The 21,006-nt window shown below is 35.7% G+C and overlaps 2 protein-coding genes across 4 annotated transcripts; one reads left to right on the forward strand and one right to left on the reverse strand.

Annotated features, from left to right (window-relative positions):
* Positions 1-309: 309 nt before the first annotated feature.
* On the forward strand, positions 310-1,073 carry LOC120091614 (arabinogalactan protein 23-like). The gene has a single exon (XM_039049716.1). The coding sequence runs from the start codon at positions 698-700 to the stop codon at positions 881-883; it is 186 nt and encodes a 61-aa protein (XP_038905644.1). The 5' UTR covers positions 310-697; the 3' UTR covers positions 884-1,073.
* Positions 1,074-9,259: 8,186 nt separating this feature from the next.
* LOC120090933 (nucleolin 1) lies at positions 9,260-20,016 on the reverse strand. 3 transcript variants are annotated; one of them, XM_039048632.1, is made up of 9 exons: positions 19,596-20,016; positions 13,297-13,397; positions 12,855-13,176; positions 11,437-12,132; positions 11,208-11,343; positions 10,938-10,999; positions 10,758-10,864; positions 10,555-10,642; positions 9,260-10,042 (listed from the first exon to the last, which is right to left on the reverse strand). In XM_039048632.1, the coding sequence occupies exons 1-9, from the start codon at positions 19,728-19,730 to the stop codon at positions 9,743-9,745; spliced, it is 1,947 nt and encodes a 648-aa protein (XP_038904560.1). In that variant the 5' UTR covers positions 19,731-20,016; the 3' UTR covers positions 9,260-9,742. The 3 variants fall into 3 exon arrangements, with proteins under 3 accessions (XP_038904560.1, XP_038904559.1, XP_038904558.1); XM_039048631.1 differs by having other exon boundaries at positions 11,208-11,352; XM_039048630.1 differs by having other exon boundaries at positions 11,208-12,132; positions 19,596-20,015.
* Between the last annotated feature and the right edge of the window lie 990 nt (positions 20,017-21,006).

The following is a 21,006-nucleotide window of genomic DNA, read 5'->3' on the forward strand; positions in this document are numbered from 1 at the left end:
ATTATTTTGTTATTTACTAATTAGTATTTTCTATTATATAAATTCGTTTGTTTTATTCTTACAATTATGAAACATTTTTATCATTTTTATAAATGAAACTTAAAAATTTACTCTTTTTTTGTCAGCTCAAAAATATATATATGTGCATCTCAGACTACATTTATATTTCTGTATTCATCCAATTTCTCGTCACGTGTTAAATTATCCTGATCTCAAATTAGAATGCACCCAACGTGGATATATGGTCAGAGTCAGAGATTTAATACCATGAGTATAACCCCCACACAAATATATTTATGACTTATATTTAATTTCTTCTTATCCTTTGAAGAATTAGGAAATGAATAATTTCGAAAAAGGAAAATAAGAAAGAAAACGAAAAACGGTTTTGAGAGAAAGGATCAAATTCAAACAAAATTCCCAAAAAAAAAGCCCTAATTTCCCAACCACGAATCGCCCTCTTCGATTTCCCTCCAAATCAGGAACTCTCTTCTAAATATAGCTCTGCAACTTCCTCATCAAATTACCTTCCACCGAAGATCGCTCCAGTTTTCACCTATAAATCAAGTGCATTCCATCTCATTTTCCTCAGGCAGCAATTTCCAAATCGAAGGCGTTTTTCGGCGATCCTTCTTGTTCGATTCATCTCACCGAATAAAACACCACACAAATCCAAAAAAAAAAACTGAAAATCGCAATGGAGATGAAGAAGATCGCCTGCGCCGTCCTCTTCGCTGCCGCAACCGTCAGCGCTGCCGTGGCTCACGATGAGGCGTTGGCTCCAGCACCTGGACCAAGCAGTGGCGCCGCCATTGGTCTCCCGGCAATTGGCTCTGTCATCGGGGCTTCATTGCTCTCCGTCGCCGCTTACTACTTGCAATAGTGGGATTGATGAAGGAGAGGAAAAGGAATGAAGGGAGATAATACGAGGGATTGGTTAATGTGCTGCCGTCGATATTTATATATTGGACAGAATTTTCTGTGCGCTTAATTGTCAGATTTATTATTTTATATATTTTGTTTTAAATTTGGGAAAATTTGATGATTAGTCAATAATACTTCTTTTTAATTAACATTTTTATTTTCATAATCAGCTAAATTACTTCCCAGAGGAATCAATTACCATCTCGAATCTCACTCTTGCAATCTTTAAAAAAAATTAATTAGAAAAAACTACTTCAAATATATATATATATATATATATAAACACGTCCACCATAATACGATGATAATGCACTAAATCAAATCAGATTATCCAACTTTTACGGCATATATTTTCTCTCTTGAATTAACAATTAACTCGAATGAAATCTATCAAAGAATGTGTCTCTATAAAGGAAAAAAAATTGTTTCTAAGAGAATTGTAAATATAATTAATTTTGAATGCTTTAAATTTATCCAATATTTGCATTATAAATTAAGAAAAGATTACATTATTACCCTGTTTCTAAGATTACCTATTATGTGCACAAACACAATAATGTCAGAGAAGAGGAGTGTTTTGTTTCTATCATTTTTTATATTATTCTTATAATTTCTATTTTATTTTTCTAAAATATTTAGATTACATTTATTTTCGAACATGTGAGCCATTCAATCTTCATCCTGCAATTGTTTTAGATATTTATCCCTCTTTTTTTCTAACTTTTTAATTTATATTTGTCATCCAAATCCATAATTTGATAACTTTCTACATTGAAAATGATTTGCAAATTTTTTTTAAAAAAATATTGCAATTTTTAGTAGGAGGAATGTATACGGTTGAGTATTTGCAATTGGTTTAATTTGACAATATTCTTTGAATTAATCAAATTTAATTTCACAACATTTCTTCATATCAAATTATATAACCCAAAGCCAACCACATCATAGAACTTTATTCACAATAAATATATGACAATTTATTTACTAATTACATTATTGGTTATAATTACTTTAAAATGTTAATTAAAAAAATACTTCAAAATGTATTACTTTTATTAACCAATTTAAGTGTAACTCAACCATTAACGTATTAGTATTTATTCTCATAGGTTAAGATTTGAATCTCACCTAACTAAAAATCATACAAGTTGAAATCTCTTTTTTATTTTTAAAATTTTTAAGTTCTTTCTATTTGGTCCTTCAATTTTTAAATTTGTTTTATTTTGATTTTAAACTTTTGAAATCTCTACTTTAGTTTCAAAACTTTTCTTTTTGAAACAAACATTTTAATTCTTGCTATGTTACTTCTCTACCTTAAACCCATTTTGTCCAATATTTGTCTTTAACTTACTTGGCTTGAAATCATGTTCGTATTAATATTTTAAAAGTTAGAATAAACCAAAATGACATAAACTTAAAAGTTAGAGGTTAAAATAAACATTTTAAGATTAACTAAAATACAACAAACTTGTGAAAGCAAGCATATTGATATATGGATGTGTTAATAACCAAGAGATCTATGGTTTGAATTTCTCTCTTCCTTATTATACTAAACAAAATAAATAAAATAAATTTTAAAATTTTAACCTCATTTGGTAACCATTTCAATTTTTGTTTTTTATTTTTAAAAATTAAGTCTATTTACTCTCTATCTGTTACAATGATTGGCATCTTACAATAGTTGAATTCTTAGTTATATTCCAAAAACAAAAACAACTTTTTAAAAGTTACTTTTTCTAGTTTTCATATTTTGATTTGGTTTTTTAAACTATTGGTAAAAAAAATAGATAACAAAAGAAGAAATTTGGAGGTAGAAGTAGTGTCTGTATAGACTTAATTTTCAAAAACAAAATGATTAGAAAAGAAGTAGGATTTTTTAAAAAAAAAAATAAAAAAAATAAGTATATTATTTAAATTGCTACAAAGCCCCCTAACTCCTTGATATTTGCTACAAAGGGGACCTCATTTAGCCGACCATAAGGCTAATGGCGTGAGGGCAAGTTCATGGTCCAAAATTGAGAAGCTTTTCCCACTTCCATAGGGAACTGAAAATCTTAAAAAAAAACAAACAACTTTTTTCAATTATCACGGATCATTTCAGTTTAAATCATTCTCCCTGCACAATCAATCTCTAGTGGCTTCATCCAAAATCAACATCTAACACACCATATAACCTTTTGATGAATCAATCTACAAACAACAACCAAATGTCAAACATGCATCCATAAAAAAACCCTCCATTTTTACCCCAACTTTTTTCCTATAAAACAGAACACAAAACCCTCTCTTGAAACAGAGACAATCAAGCTCAAAATTTGCTCTTCAATGGCTTCCTCCATGAAACTCCCTCCTTTTTCCGCTGCTGTTGTTTTGGTTCTTGCAATGGTGTGCTTAGAAATGAAGAAGGTTAATGGCATTGAAGATGAGATAGCTCCAATGCCTACTATGGCTGCTGGCTCCGCATTTCCTTCTTCTGTTGCTTTGGCTTTCAGTTCTGTTTTCCCTCTTTTGCTTTGTATTTTTGGTGTCTAAAGTAATGGGTTTGAAATTTGTAGGGTGTTTTGAGTTTGTTCTATCTGTTGCATAGAATGTTAGGAGGTTTTCTGTGTAAAGAATATTGAACTTTTTTGGTTGGGATTTCTTCACTTGTTCATTTAGTTTTTGGTTATGATGGATCCCAAACTCCAAAGCATGGGATTGGTGCAAGTAATGAAACAGCAGAAAATGCCCCAATTTGTTTCTTGTCTTGCTCAAATGCATTCATTTTATCTTGGTCATGGTTGTTGTTGCATGTATATCATAAATATGAAACATATATTGTACTATATTATGAGTGGAAATAATTAATTCCACAAGCAATTTCTACTATGATTATTTCTTAAGATAAAATGTCTTTGGTTTCTTTTTCAACTTCACCCTTTCAACATAATCATATCACTACTCAAGTTTCTGTATCAGTCTCAACTGGCTATATACACACGTTCTTCTCACTAATTCCTCTTTGTATTCTTTCACACTTTAATTTCTCATAGATAAGAACGTATTCTTAAAATAGAAAAAATTTACCTTTTAGTCTGAAAACATTTAGTCCTATGTTTTCAAAATCTAAGTGCATTAGTTTAAAAAATCCCCAACGACTTTTCAAACATATTCTTAGAATACATTCTGAAGATTAAAAAAATCCCTTAAATAATTTAATACTACAACGACTTCATAATCTAGAATATATCCACATACATATTCTCTAGAACTGGAGACTAAAAACAGAAAAAGTAATTTTCCTTTTGTGTTCAATGAATATTGTTGTTTTGAAACTTATTACAGAAACATTGTTGTTTTGAGAGTTCGAGACTAGAGGTCGAACGTTGAGAACTCAACGAACAAAAAAAAACTTGGAAACAATACATAGGCCGAAACTTCAACCCTCGACAAGGAAAATCTCGTGAATCTCGCTTAGGTTGTCGAAGGTTGAAGTTTCGACACACATCCACCCTCGAGATTGCAGATTTATTACTTTTCTTTTTCCCTAATAGAGGAAATAAAGTAGTGAGATGATATACTATATGTATCTGTGTACTCGAGCTGCTTCTAACAACCTATGCATTTTTTATCATTTCGAATTAGACGGAAGCTTGTGGGATTGACGTGAGGGAGTGGGGATGGCTATATTTCTAGGAGCGAACCCCAGGCGAATATGAAGCGCATAGATACAAGTTATGCCTTGGAATGAAAGACAATTTCGAATTAGCTTTGTCTACGAATAAAATTTTGTATATTAGGTTGTCGAAGGTTACACACATGTCGAAACTTCAAAGCGATTAAGAAGATAAGTGGGCTGAAGCAGATTAAGGAGAGAACGAGATTCAAAGCGAGATAGTAGGAGAGAGTGAGATGTTGAATGAGATTTTAAGAGAGAGCGAGATTCAAAGCGAGATTTTAGGAGAGAGCGAGATTCAAAGCGAGAATGTTGGAGAGAGCGAGATTTAGTTTATATTGGCTAATCTGACTAACATTAAATTTGGTAAAATGAAATGGTTGAATAATTGAAAAATGAGATTATTCAGGAATACATATTGAATGCTAAGATTACGCATTGAGTTTCTGGAAGTAGATCCATAATCAAAAAAGTGTTTGTGATTGTTCCAGAAGAAATGAAAGCTAATAATTATTAATGGAAAAATAACAACAATAACAGAGAGAGTGAGATATTGAGAGAGAGCGGGGGAGCGAGAGCAAGATCTTAGGAGGGAGCGAGAGTGAGATCTTAAGAGAGAGCGAGAGTGAGAGAGCAAGATCTTAGGAGTGAGCGATATTGAGAGAGCGAGATCTTAGGAGAGAGCGAGACTAAGATAGCGAGATCTTAGGAGAGAGCGAGAGTCTTCACTTTATTTGAACTTTCCATAGAAATATATATAAAAAAGAGAAAAAATAGCTAATAGTCATACATAATTAAATAATCATTAGACTATATTTGAATATATTAGATTATTATACTATAATTGAATAATCATTAGACAACAAATTGAATATTTTAGATTATTATACTATAATTAAATAATCATTAGACAATAAATTGAATATATTAGATTATTATACTATAATTGAATAATCAATAGACAACAAATTGAATATATTAGATTATTATATTGATTACAAAAAAAAATTGAATACAATCTGGAGCCCGTCTTAGTATCTAGAGCCCGTCTTAGTAACGAATGACACTTCCTTCGGTTATGTCCTTACTGGTTACAAAATCCACATCGCTGTCGAGTGACTGGTTCTGTCCAATCCATCTCGTTGTGATAACGTGAACTTTTCGGTTTACCAGATCTTCTCAACAACGATGGATCAGGATGTAAGACGAGCATATTAGGGTGCGTGATCCAGTAATCTTCATGCGGTACAGGTTGAAATTGAGGAGAGTAACATTCGGCATACGTTGACAATTTGTAGTAGTCCTCAATAAAATCTTCGTAGTTCATGTTAAAATGTGAGCAAACGACCATAAAATGCGAACATGGAATGCCGAATGCTTGCCACTTGTTACATGAACAGTGTCGCTCGGTATGATGGCTTGTTCGAGATCACTAAGTATGAAACACCTGAGAGAAATTGTAATACACGAAGAGGTGTGTTTAGTTTTAGATCGACATGCTGGTATAATTGCAGCAGTGAACAACCCAGCAAATGGTTGGACGGGACCGAAATGTCACCATCGTTTCTGCTTACGACATATCGTCAACAACTTCAATAAAGTATAAATTTAATTCATTGAAAAATTATGTTTATCGTGCCGGGTGTCAGTTTCAAATTCAAAAGTTCAACAAAGCAATTGAAGATATCAAAGGAATAAATCGGAGATGTCTAAGTTTTTTTTACAACATTAGTTTAGAGCAATGGACTGAAGCACATGATGGAGGATTTAGATATGGGTGGATGACAACAAATCTATCAGAGTGCATAAATGGAGTCCTCAAAGGAGCTCAAATGTTGCCTATAAATGCTCTTGCTCAGATAACATTCTTCAAATGGTTAGGAACACAATTTTGTGAGCTCACAGATGATGCAGACGAGGAAACCGTCATAAGATATGCGCGAGCATATATACTACAAATGATGGGTGGAAGTCTATTTTTTGATAAATCAAGTCATTTTGTTCACTTGATGTTCCTGCCACTGTTAGCTAACCTCTATGATACGGGGCGGTATTCGTGGGGTGGAGCATGCTTGGCATAGTTGTATAGACAACTATGCAAAGCAACAAGACTTGAGGTTCGAGAGATAGCTGGGTCTCTCATACTTTTGCAACTATGGGCTTGGGAGCGATTTCCAACAATGGCTCCACAGCTACATCATGTTAATGACACTCAGTTAGTTGGACGAGCCTACGATTCTCGGTATGTTTTTTTTAATTCAATTTAATTTTTATATCACTAATCTTGTTAATTTAAAATTTAAATTATCAATTTAAAAATTTAGGTGGAGAGACAAATTTTGTGTGACTAGGACAGCCACACATGTAGTCAACTATAGATACATGTTTGATTTGCTTCAACCTGAACAGGTACATTACACTAAACCTAATTGATTATTTTATTCACATTTTTATTGTATTTGTCTTTAATATTCTCTAATATAATATTTTGTATTTCAGGTTATTTGGGAGCTGTACAAAATTATGTGATACTTTGCTTAATTTTTGTACGAATGGTCAAAACATATGGCGGACAATGGGTCCTCTCATATGTTTTCACATTGGTGAGTGGCATCTTCCTGACAGGGTGATGAGACAATTTATTAACCTAAGGACTGGAGATTGGTCCGAAAAAGTTGCACATTTGGAAGTGCGATGGTACTATTGTGCAAGGTTTATTGCAGTGGGGATTTCTCTGAACAGTTTGACACAGATGTCACTCCAGAATATATTCATTGGTATAATAATATCACAAGGCGCTACGTCACTCGTCCGGGAGCAGTTGTGGGTCATCTGGTAAATGAATGAATATTATCTAAATTTTAATTTAAATTTATTTTAAATATTGTCTAATTATTTTATAATTCACAGAGATCGAACAACAGTAGACTCCGTGAGGTTGCGAATGATCCGAACCAAGTTTTTGCTATATGAGTGACAACCAAAGCTATATGGAGGAAATTCATTATATGTACGATATACCTATTGTTCCTCACCAGCTCCTAGACGTAAAGGACCTGTTGGAAGGATAAGTTTGATGAGGTTGCACATAATGTGAAAGAGTTGCCCCCTATGACGCAGACGCAGAGTCAAACTAATTATGTTAGTCCGATGATGATGATGCCAACATTTGGTTAAGGACATTATGACTTAGCTGGTTCTTCGTCTTCATACGTGCATGGACATGGTCGGGGTCGTGGAGAGCATAATGAATATTTATATTATGAAGCGCCTGCAGATACCAGAGCAACATCAAGAAGAACCCGAGGAACCTCATGTTCAAAGGCGACAACGACAACCAGCTTGAAATCGACGACGTCCGCCTTGTGGGACACATTGATTTTTGTAATTATTTTTATATAAATGAGATCTTTAATTTACATTTTTATTTTTATGAGTTATTTTTATTTTTTAATTTATTCTTTTTAGAGTTTAAATAAAATAATAAAATATTTTTAGAAATTGTTTTTATAAAATGAAAATTTTTTAAAAAAGATTAGAAAGAAGAAGGTGGAATGTGTAATAATTAAAAAGGAAATTTGTACAGTATTCTCGCTCTCGCTCAAAATCTTGCTATCTCGCTCACGCTCACATCCACGCCCTCGCCCTCGCCCACGCCCACGCCCTCGCTCTTGCTCAAAATCCCGCTCTCGCTCAAAATCTCGCTCTCACAAACTTTCGCTCTCTCAAAATCTCGCTCTCGAATTTGATTGGAAAGTTCAGTAGCAAAAAGAATGAGATTTATTAGCTCGTTATTTAGTCAGACTTGCTGAGATGACAGAATCTGTAAAAATTATTCAACAAGCTTTGGAAGGAATTCTAGGGAGACCTTATAAAAATTTAGAAATACGATCTTTTGATAGAGAAAGGTCTCCGGAATGATAATTAAACAGACTCAATAATAATGTTAGGAAGGCTAAGGTCGAAGGTTCAAAATTCGACAAGTGAAAGGAAGGTCGAGGGTTCAAAATTCGACCTATCTAGGTCGAATTTTCAACCCTCGACTTATTTTAAAAAAAAAATAATAATAATATTTTTACAAATAGTTTGAAAACAATATTTTCCTAAATAGTTTCTAAAAGGACAATATCCTTTTAATTTTCTCGTTCAATGCGTCTATATTTATTATGTACCACCAGTGTTTAACTAGCACGTATTTAATACATATCCAATAAACGTCTTCTTAGTATGCATATATTCAACCTCCCCTCACCATTAGAACGCTAGCTCTGGGTCATAAAATCTCTATATACATGTCTCCCAGTGACCAATTTCATTAAACATCTCTCTAACTTCTCTCTCTATATATATATAAAAATAAAAGTGCGTGTTTTCCAGAATTAATGCCATAATATTTAATTACTAATATTTAATTACTATCCTGAGAGTAGTACAATCCATAACTCCTAAATGTTAACACAAGCATCACACGAAACTTTTGTAAGATCCTGCCCACAACCACTGGTTGTAGCACAGCCAAAGGAAGCAACAGCTCAGGCTAATGCATTGCATTTTCTAATAACTTACAAACTGGATAAATAAATCCCCCATTAGAGGCCCAAAATTTTCAACTACCTGAAACAGGTAATACCAATGCAAAAACATGCTAGTGTAGAGGTACAAAAGCCGTGATACACAAACTAGGTAAATTTATTTCATTTTCTTTTCATGTAACTCTATTCTTTTTTTCTCTTTTCATTCTCTTGTGTCACAACAGTAATAAAAATTACAAAATATCACAATATCCGTTCAACAAAAGAAAAACGTCTACTCTTACCCCTATTCACAAATTTTAATCTAGTAACTGAACAAGAATATTCTGAATCAGAAGGGGGAGCTCAAAATTATGAAATCATCCGAACCGCCATTATGAGTTTCCTACCTATAACACTCACCAATTTCCTTTCCCCAATGGAAACAAAAAAAGGGGAAAAAAAAATATGCCTCCTACAAACTGCTAAAACTTCCCGTGGTGTCTTCTTTCTCAAACTCCTCCACCATGATGCATGAAAAATCATGAACCACCAAAAAAGAAAACAAATTTTGGGAGGATCTGCGTCATTTTCTTTCAGCAAAATAATTTTGAATAGTGTCTTGAGGAGAGAACTCTCGATCAAGTGGTTCCTACTTGTTCGCTGGCTTAGATTCTGTTCGAACATAGGTGAGACTACGAGCACCAGATGAGGGTACAGAATTACCAGAGGGAGAAGCACCAGTTTCAGCAGTTGTGGTCTGGCTATCCCGCTTCCACTGCATGCTCCTGGCGCCAAGTTTCATCAGGGAACGAGCCCTAAATCCACCCGGAACGCCTCTCATGAATGGAACTCTGGTAAATCTAGGAGTAGGAAATGGCGAGCCTCGCACAGCACGAGGCCAGGTAGCAGTTGAAGCACCTTCTACTTGTGAAGCATTTTTCCTTACGACCTGCAATTGACAAATCAATCAAACTTGGCAGCTTCATTCATTGACTACTCACATTACGCAGCAGATACCTCAACACACTGGGTTCAAATCAATCTGATACTGAGCGCTACTTGACTAAAAGATATCTGATATCGTGCTAGTTGTGTTTGTCATGTGGCATGGTTTTCACATCACGATATAAATGTTTATTTATTTATCTTTGTTTGAACCGGAAAGATAAAAATGTTCAAATTATAATACCAGTGGAAGAAATAAGTTGACCATATGCAGCCAAGTGTTTCTTTTTTTTAATGAGAAACCAAACTAAACAAAAATAAAGCCCAAAACTGAAAGAAGCCTGCACATTTGTTCTGTTTGCTTCTAGATCCATTTCCATTTCAAGATATAAACGATAAACACACACACAAAAGGGAAGGGAAAAAAAACAAAACAATAGAAGGTTAAGTTTGCCAACACTTATACTTTGAGTGATGCTACATACTAGAGCAAAATGTTAGAAATACGAACGGTACCTTCAGAATCCTAGACATAAACGAAGTCCCATCAAGAGACAACGCATTCTCTGCAGATTCTTTTCTCATGAACTCCACATAAGCCGACCTGCTCCAATCACATCACTCAATTTATTAAAAAGAAACGTAGGGAACTTTGTAGTATGTAGTAGAGGTAATAGAAAAAGATAGCTGAAGTACACTAAAGAACTGTAACACCTCACCCTCTGGGTTGCCCGGTGGTTGCATCGGTTACTATGATAACTTTTACAACTTCTCCAAACTTGTTGAAATGCCTAGACAGGCTATCCTTTGTAGCGGCAAAGTGAACCTGTATGTAAAAATTAACGTAAGGTGATGTACAGTCACCAGTTCACAGAAGCAGCAAAAGAGAGACTTCTTACATTGCTAACAAAAATGGTTCGAGCATCAGCTTCCTCTAGAGGACGAGTGCCAGGAAATTGGCCTGCTTGAGGTAACATGAGAAAGTTGTTTAAAATGAAATACTAACTAGAGAATAATAAAGTATGAGCCCAAACGAATTGTTGATGGCCAAATACAGGGAAAAAATAGAATTAGAAACCTCACTAATAGAAAGAAAAAGAGAGAAAACAAAAGAATCGTACAAATTATTATTTAAATAGAAGAGCCAGACACCAGAAAAGAGAGCCCACCATTAGCAGATAAAGGAGGTTTCTGGAACTCCTTTTGAAGGTCTGGCGCAGGTCTTTTCCGTTGGTTAACAAGAGTCACTGGCTCGCCATTCTCCATAACTTGCACAGCAGATCTGGTACGTTGTAATTCACTCTCCTGCAAAAACTTTTGACCAGCAAGTTCAGGAATCTGCCCTGGGTCCTGATAGTGAGGTGGTTTCCAAGTATTAACATTCACAGAGATATTTACAATGTCACGTGAGGAATTTGCAACCAAGGAAGGTTGATCCTTCTGTTTATATTGTGTCACACGTTCATCATCAGAATTCTCAACTGCCCGGAATGGCACAGTCCGTAAATTGCCTCCCCTTCTTACTCCTGATTCAGCAGTCCAAGAATCTTCGAATATTCTGTGACCCTGAATATTAACATCTTCATTTTCAGATGCAGAATCTGATGCTAATTCAGTTTCAGGTTCAAACATGGCCTCATTGAGAGCATATTTTCCACTATAATTGTTTCTCTCGAGATAGGTGGCTGAGTATGGTCGATCCTCCGTATGATTCATATCCCCATATTTATCGTTCTCAACAGAAGTTACTCCATATTCTGCAAGTTGACCACTGGACTCTGTTAAATCCATATCACGAGATTGACGACCAAGTCGGTCAAAAACACTGGAGGATTTAACTCTGACCACATCTTCAGCTGCCTCTGTCACAGCCTTAATCACAGTTGCCATAGGATTTGGAACTTTTGCAACCGATTGAAGCCTCCTAGGACAATTAGTTGTGTCACTATTGGATGTAGAAACTACTGAACGAAGACGTTTTGAATGGGGCTCCTTAGCTGCACTAGAGGGCCTAGTGGTGGCAACAGCATCTCGCATTGCAAACTGGAGCAGCCTCCGAGGAGCAGCAATGCTTACCTGAAAGGCTGCCTCCCTCTGTAAAACAAGAAACGTGAGAATTTATTTCCCATTAGAATAATGCATCAATAAACCATTCAATATTCTGAACCAAGTTGTTTTCAATAACTAAAAGTACCAAAAACTAAGGTAGTTTAGTACAGCAGTCAAATTATTATCACGAAAATAAACCAAGCATACCTTTTTTTGGATTGGGAAACAATTTCATTGATAAACGAAATGGAGGGAGAAAGAAAACTCCCAAAGCACCAAAAAAGATGCATTACAATATAGCTGTATTACATAAAAGAAAATTTTGAATTTAAACATATTGACATTGCAAGGAGAAGAAATTAAGAGTTCGTTCAAAAGCAGTAAAAAAAACAAGACACGCACACAAGGGCGAGTAGGACTTGGACAACATACTTAATTGAGGACTTTATTTAAATTAAGATACTTAAAATTTTAAGTACATAAGAACATGCAGTTGTGAACAAAAAATTGTGGATTCCTAAAATTTCAAAGCTATTGCATTGCAAACTGAGAAACAAGATATTGTTCAGCAAACCACCAATTTAAATTTCACGTTTAAAAAGAACATTTTTTTTTTAATAAGAAACAACAAAAGGAACATATTCATAACAAGGAAGAGAATCAACCCTAGGGACCATGGGTTCCCCCTCCCAGAAAATTTTCACATTTTAAAACCCAGTTAACTGCCGCTAGGTACAAACTTAGAAGAGAAAAGTCAGATAATGAACCTCAGTGCCTTGATGATCATCCGCTCGGCTCCTTTTCCTATGACTAGGAACTTGTTCAGGAGAAGAATGCTTGACACGACTAACTTCAGATCTTGGAACAACACGGGTTTCATCATTAGCAATTCCTCTCCATTCCCTATTACGCCGTCTACTAGATAATTTTTCAGACTTCCCTCTTTCTGAATCAGACTCCAGATTGTGAGAGTTATTTATTGTGTCTGGTTCTGCTACTGGAGACTTTGGTCTGGGCACCTCATTGGCAGAAGATTTAGTAGGCGGCTCCACATATAAATCCATACTTGAAGCCAGATGGTCCCACAGCCTATTGAAATGAAGCTCAAAACAATTAGTCAACTGGCTGCAAGAATGACTTAACACAAGTCTCAACACAAGTTACCACCCCAATTACAAATATGAACAAGAGGGATGAGAATCAAATTACCAAGATACAAAAGAATGGCTATCATCTGCCAAAAATACATTAAGTTCATTCTGTGCTTCTTCTTTGCGCCTGCCGTTCCTCAACAAGACAATCACGTATTCCTACCAAAGAACATTCATTAAATTTAATAAAACTTGATCTCTTCAAACAGACACTTTAAATCCCAGTCTCTGAAGTAAATTCAAACCATATTACAATAAATATAGAAAAATGAAACATGGACACAATCTTAGCAACAAACAAACAGGTATATGAAAAATACAGAAGTATAATGCTGAATTAAATTAAAAATACAGTGAAGAAAGTTTCCACAATCTCATACAGCACCGCCTGAGAGAGAAAGCAAAGGATATTCAAAGGCTCAATACCACGTCACTTAAATAAATGCCAACATCTCAAAATAATTTTCCAAGCATTCAGCTCTATAAACTAGTATTTTCTTTCTTTAATTATTATAAAAAATCTGAGATTTCATTGAGAAAAATGTAAGAACACATGGAGAATAAACAAATTAAAAAAATACCCCAAGAAGAGTCCGACTACTCTAAAAGGGGCTCCAGCTAACCAAAATGAGACCTGAGGGATAATTACAGAAGCCTTTATAAACAAAAACCCAAACAAGGTATGAAACCTAATAAAGGACCACACCTCACCCACAGATTGCTCCACTCTACTTAAAATTTTATTATTCCTTTCCATCCAAACTCCCCAGACAATAGCATAAAAGACATGCTAACCACAAGAAGCTGACCCCTTTTCACAAAAAGAGAAAAGGGAGAGAACCTCCTCGAACATGGAACTGCAAGTTCTCTGCTAGGCCAACCTGAAAAAGAATGATTCAAAAAAGTTGCTCTACAACAATCTTGCAAACTAACAGGACCACATGAGATTATCTAGATCCTCAGGTGGTCCCCTACAAATGGTGCAATGTTGGGCTTGACCTTAGGCACAACCCTATGAACGCGATCCAACGTATTAACCCTACCAAGGAAAGTCTACTTCGAAAAAAGGTAACCTTCTTCGAGACTTTAATCTTCCAAAACAATAAGAAGATGGTAGGACTCAAAGACAAAGGATTCACTCGACAGCGACAAAAAGAGATATGGGAAAAGAAACGCCCAAAGGGAATGAGCTACACAAACTAAGATCACTTCTCACCTACCAAACAACAAAATCACCAATTAAAGTTAGAAGAGCCGTAATATTTGAAGATTCTCAATCAGTAAGGCAAATGACCAAGACTAAGAGAGATAGACAAGGAAGTCCCGAATGGCAGAAGAATCGAGGCCACAAAACAATTTTTTAAAAGCAAATTAATGATAAAGGCAGGGGAACAAGGAATAGAGGGAAAAGTCCCCCCAGCCAATTTATAAACTAGCTTTCCAATTACCTTTCTTTATCTAGCACCAAGGCAATAAAATGAACTAATTAGCATTTGAAAGCCTACGAAGGCCTCAAAGATACCTGAAGTAAGTTATAACATCTTCTATTTAAGGTGACTCAAAAGTGCACTAGACAGCGAGTGAAAGCCTCTATTTGTGGAGATATCTAGCTCCTACCGGATCCCATCAATATCCATTGCATTAAATAATGTCTTCTACTTAAGGTGACTCAAAAGTGCACTAGACAGCAGGTAAAAGCCTCTCAGATTCCAAAAAAATGAAAATGTTCCAGTACTTTTTGTGGAGGGAGCAGGAATTTAAGACCATGAAAAATTGGAAGGATGAGTTCAAAATTTCAAATGAAATGCAATCTTCAAAAGAATGTAAAGAAAGAAGCGCATTGAGACAATAGAAAAGTAAAAGAAGAAGAAGCAAGATTACTATGGTTAATGCTCTCTTCAAAAGATGGCATCTTCTTATCAAGATGAATGTTTCCAGTGTGGTTTGAAGAAAACTCTAAAAGAAAAATTGGTACAGAACTCCCACGACTCTCCAAGAGCTAATTAGCCCCAACCAGTCCACGTAGTACAGCAATCCTCAGATCCAAAAGGATGAACCATGCTAGACTCTTCTGCCTAAGAGAAGGCTGGACTCCCTCAAAACTTTCCACTGCTATTTTTTCTTCCTCTCAAGCTGTTCAATATTTCTGGCCCCTCTCAAGATGTCTATATCCAGGTTTCTTTTTAGGTAAATTGGAAAATCTTGGGTGCCGTTGTTATGGCTAATGGAGTAGGAAGAGACTTCAATATTTTTGAGGGGGTGTTTGGCCACCAACTTTAAGGGGGTGGAGTGAGCTATTATGGTGGCCCATCCCTGTTTGGGACTCCAATTACAATAGTCGGTGTTTCCAACTATTATAACCTCCATTTTTTTTTTAACAGAAACAACTATGAGAAAAAATGAAAGAATACAAGGACATATAAAAATAAAAAATAAAAATAACCCACAAAACTCCTTAAAGAAAGGGCTTCCAACAACTAAGTAAAATGTTACCTAGAGAATAATTACCAAAAAAATTCGAGACCGAAGCCCAAAGAGAGACGTGGAACCTTACTGAGGACCAAACTTCACTAGGGCCTCTCTCCACGCCACAAAACACTCTGTTGTTTCTCTCTCCCAAAAGATCCCACAAAATTGCCCACACCCCAACATCCCAAAGAAACGGCCTTCCCTTTTGAAAGGCGGTTGGAGGAGGAATTCCCTGATCATCAAACGAACATCCTCTGGCGAGTGAACACAAAACTAAACTCCTGAAAGAAGTCATTCCACACAGATCTTGCAAACTGACACTCCCGAAGATGGTGATCAAGGTTTTCCTCGCCTTCCAACCAAGGATGCAACACCAAGGGCCCATAAGCAAAGACATCTTTCTTATAATCCTATCCATAGTGTTCACACGCCCGCAAAACTTGCCAAGAAAAGAACTTCGTTTTCTTTGGAATCTATATCTTCCATAACACGTCAAAGACCGACTTAACAGTGGGAGAAGCCCTCCAAAGGAGGAGGACTCCACACCGAAACATTCTTCCTCACAAGGCTAAAGTCAAAACTCTCAATCAAGGATAGAAGAGAGATCACCTACATCGCTTCCTTATTGGACAAAGACCAAAGGAACCCAAAGGAGAAAGAGACTGAACTCCCCGATCAGATCAAGAAATCTGACACCCAACAATTTTTAAAAGAGGACAAATGATATAACTACGGCGACCCTAAGGAAAAGGGTCCATCCCCCACCCAAAGATCTTCCCAAAAGTACATTTCCTTTCCCTCCCCCACAACAGAGAGAACAAGATGAGAAAAGGAAGGAAAATGTGAGGAAATGTCTCTTCAAAGGTTTTGATGTGTGCCTTTAACCCTGTTCGCCACCCACTCATAAGCATGGGGACCATGCTTGCTCCGAATAATTTGTTAGGAACCAAGGTAATATAGGATTCCTTGTCCCACATTGGTTAGAACGGGATGACCAATGTGGTACTTAAGTGGCTTGGTTTTCCCACCAGTGCTTAAGTACCTAATAATCGAAACAGAGCTTGTTGTTGACGTTCCAGAGTGGAACCGACAGAGGGTTCTGACCGAGTGTGGCCGAGTGAAGTACCGTCGGAGTAGCCGTCAAGATGTCAACTTTTCGGGGATGGGGTATTGTTAGGAATCAAGGTAGTATGGGATGCATTGGTCCCATATTGGTTAGAATGGGATGACCAATGTGGTATGTAAGTGGCTTAGTCCTCCCACCCAATAGCTAGCTTTTGGGGTGTGGTTCTCCAAGGTGCTTAAGTACCTAACATAATTTTCTACCATAAGGATTCAAGATCAAGGGCAAATCGCCAAAGCCGTTTAGCCAACAAAGCTTTGTTGCAAAAGCCTTGAATTTCAAGTCACTAACCTCCCCTGATTCATAGGCTTCCCTATAGCAACTACAGGATTACTATTTCAAATCTCTCTCTGTTAGAGTGTTTACTATTTATTACAGTATTTACTATTTCCTACACATCCTCTCTTTCCCTCTTTGTTACAGTGTTTACTATTTTCTACGCACACTAAAATAGTATGCACCCCAAACACAAATTATTATAATCCAGATTAAAATAGTCTGCATCCTAAACACAAACTATTATAAACTACGGACTATTATAACCTACAAAATATAATAACCAACTCAGCACCCGAAACACCCCCTTGATGAAATTGGGGGAAATTCATCTACAAAAGCCCTCCCAAAAGCACAAAGCTCCTTGACAAGGTTATTGGCAACCTCTCCCTCATTGATATCCTTCCCTCGTAACATAGCCAAGTTAACTTGATCCAACATGGCTTATTTTGTCCATTGTTGATAGATTCTAGTCTCCCATGAATGGTTCCTCTAAATCTCAAATTTTAGAGTTACAACACCTTGAAACACCTACCTCCTACATCTATTAACCCTTCTTGAATCTTCAAGTATCAAACGAGATCCAATCCTTTATATTAATTTATAAATAAATATGAGGCTCAAGCACAACAATTTCTCAAAGACTTCAAAAGTTGGTGGAACTCTACTTTAGTCTCGAGGGTTGGCTAAGATATGGTTGATTTGTAAATTAAAGAAGACGAAAAACTTGCTGAAAGATGAAACTTTCAAAAAAGTTGAAATTCTTGTTGATCCCAAAGCTCTAGACCACTTGCAAGACTTTTCCCTACTTGAAGCTACCAATCTTGTAATACTAATCTCAAATCTCAATACAGGGATCTAATTTGGAAAGGAAATGTTTGGATGTGAAGACAAATCCACATAGCACGCAAGAAGGCAAGAGGAGACGTATCAATAGGGGAAGAAGACTATAACACTAGCTCTTTCCACACACACATTCAAAAGGCATTTCCTACTTACTCCAATATCCATACTCAAAAATAGAGGTGGTAAAATGTAAGCTCGGTATTTTAAAAAAACCCTCTCAGGCGTGCACCTAGGCTCAAGGCGCAAGTCTAGCGCCAAAAGGCGAGGTTCACAAAATAAGGTGCGCGCCTTTTGTGAAGCGCTGGGCCTCAGGGCTTTTTCATTATTTTTAAAATATAGTTATGATTAAGATTTTTCCATCTTTATTAACTAAAAAAAAAATCAAATTTACAAGCCTAAATGAAAAACTTCTTGTGTTTAAGGGTCTTTTTTCATATTTCCACTTCAACTATGCTCTCACTTCTTTTTTCATATTTCCACTTCAACTATGCTCTCACTTCTTTATGTATTACTTTTATATATAGTGCACCTCACAAAAGAAAGACTGCTTTTTTTTGCATCTTGCGTTTAAGCCTAGAAGACTATTGCGCCTTGAGCTTTAAAAAACACCGTGTAAGCCAACCAATTCAAATCAGATCCCGACCTAAGTGACCCCCCAAGGATTGCTTTAGTTTAGACAGAAGCTAACTGTAGGGTACAAAATTATTTCAGCTATCTTATATTGTGGGAGTTAAAAAATCAAAAGACACAATGGATTTGCCACTAAATTCTTTAGAACTCTTGAAACACCCTCATGATGAGATATTATGAGTACTCCAAGATCTTTCTTCATAATGACATTCTCAATACATCCCTCAACAGAAAAATCTAATGCAAAGACAAAGAGTACAACATATTTTCATTCAATTTGCTCAATCTCAATCTCTTGCCTCTACAAGATTATTGCCAACTATTCTTAGTTGTTTAAGGAGAACATTATTTTAATCATCACATTTGGAGGTAATAGTTATAGGCTATTCTGTAACTTCAACTATTATTTTCATGCTAATTAGATTCTTCCTTTTTTGTACATTTCATTATTTCAATGTACTTATATCTCACCTAGCTCATCAAACACTAAACGAATAATCTCAGTTGCAAGTTCACGGTTCACCTAGCTCAGGGAGGTTTTTTACCAAAGAGGAGCAGACAGATAAGCAAGATGACGGCTAACCAAATTCTTAAATAGGCTATTGCATATCACATTAAAAGATGCAGTCTGCTTTGGATGAAGAATAATACATGGCATCAAGTTGGAGTATATCTCATTAAACATCAACCATCAACCTTTCGCGAATTCCTTACTAGATAAGAGAAAATTCAACTAAGGCACGTAATTACTTAAAGATAAAGAACCAGAACTATTTGTTATTTTCATTCGGCATTAGCAAATATATAACAACCGGCGACTGCTACATTCCCATTTCTTCAACCAAACACATACCTCAACAACCAGTTAGGAAGAAGAATAAGGCCTCCACATGAATAACCTAAAAGAAATTCTAAAACACCTAGGCAGACTCGTCAGAAAATCTATAATCCCATTGCTTGGAAAAAAAAACCTCTCAGGCACATGAATGTTAAAAGGCTAGGGTAGTCCGTACCACGAGAGTGTCGTCAGTATAATCGCCCATGAATTCCTTCATCTTCAGCTTTATCCTCTCTCTAAGTTTCGCCATTCCCTCGCCGGTGAAATCAACCTTGAACGTCCGATCATCGACAGGATCCTCACTCCCCATCTCCAACGCGTTTATTTCACGGAGCTTCGCAATCCAGAACAGGGAACGCTCACTTTTAACACTAACAACGGAGTTCAATTGATATTCAAACCCTCAAATATTGGAGCTTCCATGAACCCTAGCCGATTCCACCGACTGCTGTGAAAACTCGACGGAGAAAACCGATTAACAAGGGAAGCGGCTGGAAATTAAGCACCGAAAAGCAACGGAGAGCGGATTTTATCAGAGGACATGGCTGAGAAAGAGAGATTTGAGATGAACAGGCAAAAAAAAATATGAAAAATGGGGAAGGGTTTAGCCAATGGAGCCTCGTAAATACGTATCGCTTTGCAGCGTCTCATTGTGTTTGGGCCCTGTTTTTGCAAAATTACTCTAAATGGACCACTCCCATTTGGGCCATGATTTTGAAATTCCAAAGTTTTTAGTGACGATAGAGTTTTGTTTTTTTCTTTTTCCCTTCAAGTTAAACTATGATTATTAAAATGGTAAAACTATGAAAAGTATTCTTAATTATAGTAAAATATCATTATCTATCTATAGTAAATAATTATAGATACTGATAAATATTTATCGGTGTCAATAATAGATACTGATCATTGTTTCATTATCTATCACCAAAAGACAATAACATTTTATTATATTTGTAAATAAGTTGGCTCATTTTTCTATATTTGAAATCACTTTTGTCATTGTCAATATCATTTTCCTTTCAAATACTCATTTGGAATTCGGTAGTATCTCATTTCAAAAATATGCTTAAACTTTTGAAATAAGCATTGATGCCTTTAACCTTTAAAAAAAATAATAAAAATGCTCTTATAATTAGTATAATCGATTTTTTTTAGTTATCTTTTAGTTGAAAAATAAATAATTCAATAACAAGTCATACAGATGCCATCTTTTTTGTCAATAGATACTCACATTTGTTTTCTCCATTTGCCTAAAATTTACCCCAATCTTCTTAGCGACCAAATAGGACTTAACATTTTAAGTTAAAACATAAAATCCCACGAAGCCCCAAAATCAAATTTCCCCTCATAGCTTAGATGAATTGTTAAAAAAAAAAATGAACGACAAAAGAAATAGCATATTCGATCACGAGAAACCTTTGTAGCTACTCGCAACAAATAGACTAATTTGAATTGCAAAGATGATCAACAAGATAATTATTGATACAAATTTAGAATGCATGTGTTTTATCTTTTCGCTACTATTGGTTGTCTTAAGAATTATGACTCAAATTCTTAATATATTTTTCTTTTGTGTGTGTGTTAAA

Source organism: Benincasa hispida, chromosome 11, assembly GCF_009727055.1.
Source record: "Benincasa hispida cultivar B227 chromosome 11, ASM972705v1, whole genome shotgun sequence".
NCBI lineage: Eukaryota > Viridiplantae > Streptophyta > Magnoliopsida > Cucurbitales > Cucurbitaceae > Benincasa > Benincasa hispida.

Bases quoted from the DNA above. Each gene is read 5' to 3' on its own strand.
- LOC120091614 (XM_039049716.1), top strand. From the start codon at position 698: ATGGAGATGAAGAAGATCGCCTGCGCCGTCCTCTTCGCTGCCGCAACC.
- LOC120090933 (XM_039048630.1), bottom strand. From the start codon at position 19,730: ATGGGGAGTGAGGATCCTGTCGATGATCGGACGTTCAAGGTTGATTTC. The intron at 10,865-10,937 runs GTAAGAAGTCTC...TTTTACATACAG, and splicing joins GAACCATTTTTGTTAGCAAT to GTTCACTTTGCCGCTACAAA. The intron at 10,643-10,757 runs GTGAGGTGTTAC...TGATTGGAGCAG, and splicing joins ACCACCGGGCAACCCAGAGG to GTCGGCTTATGTGGAGTTCA.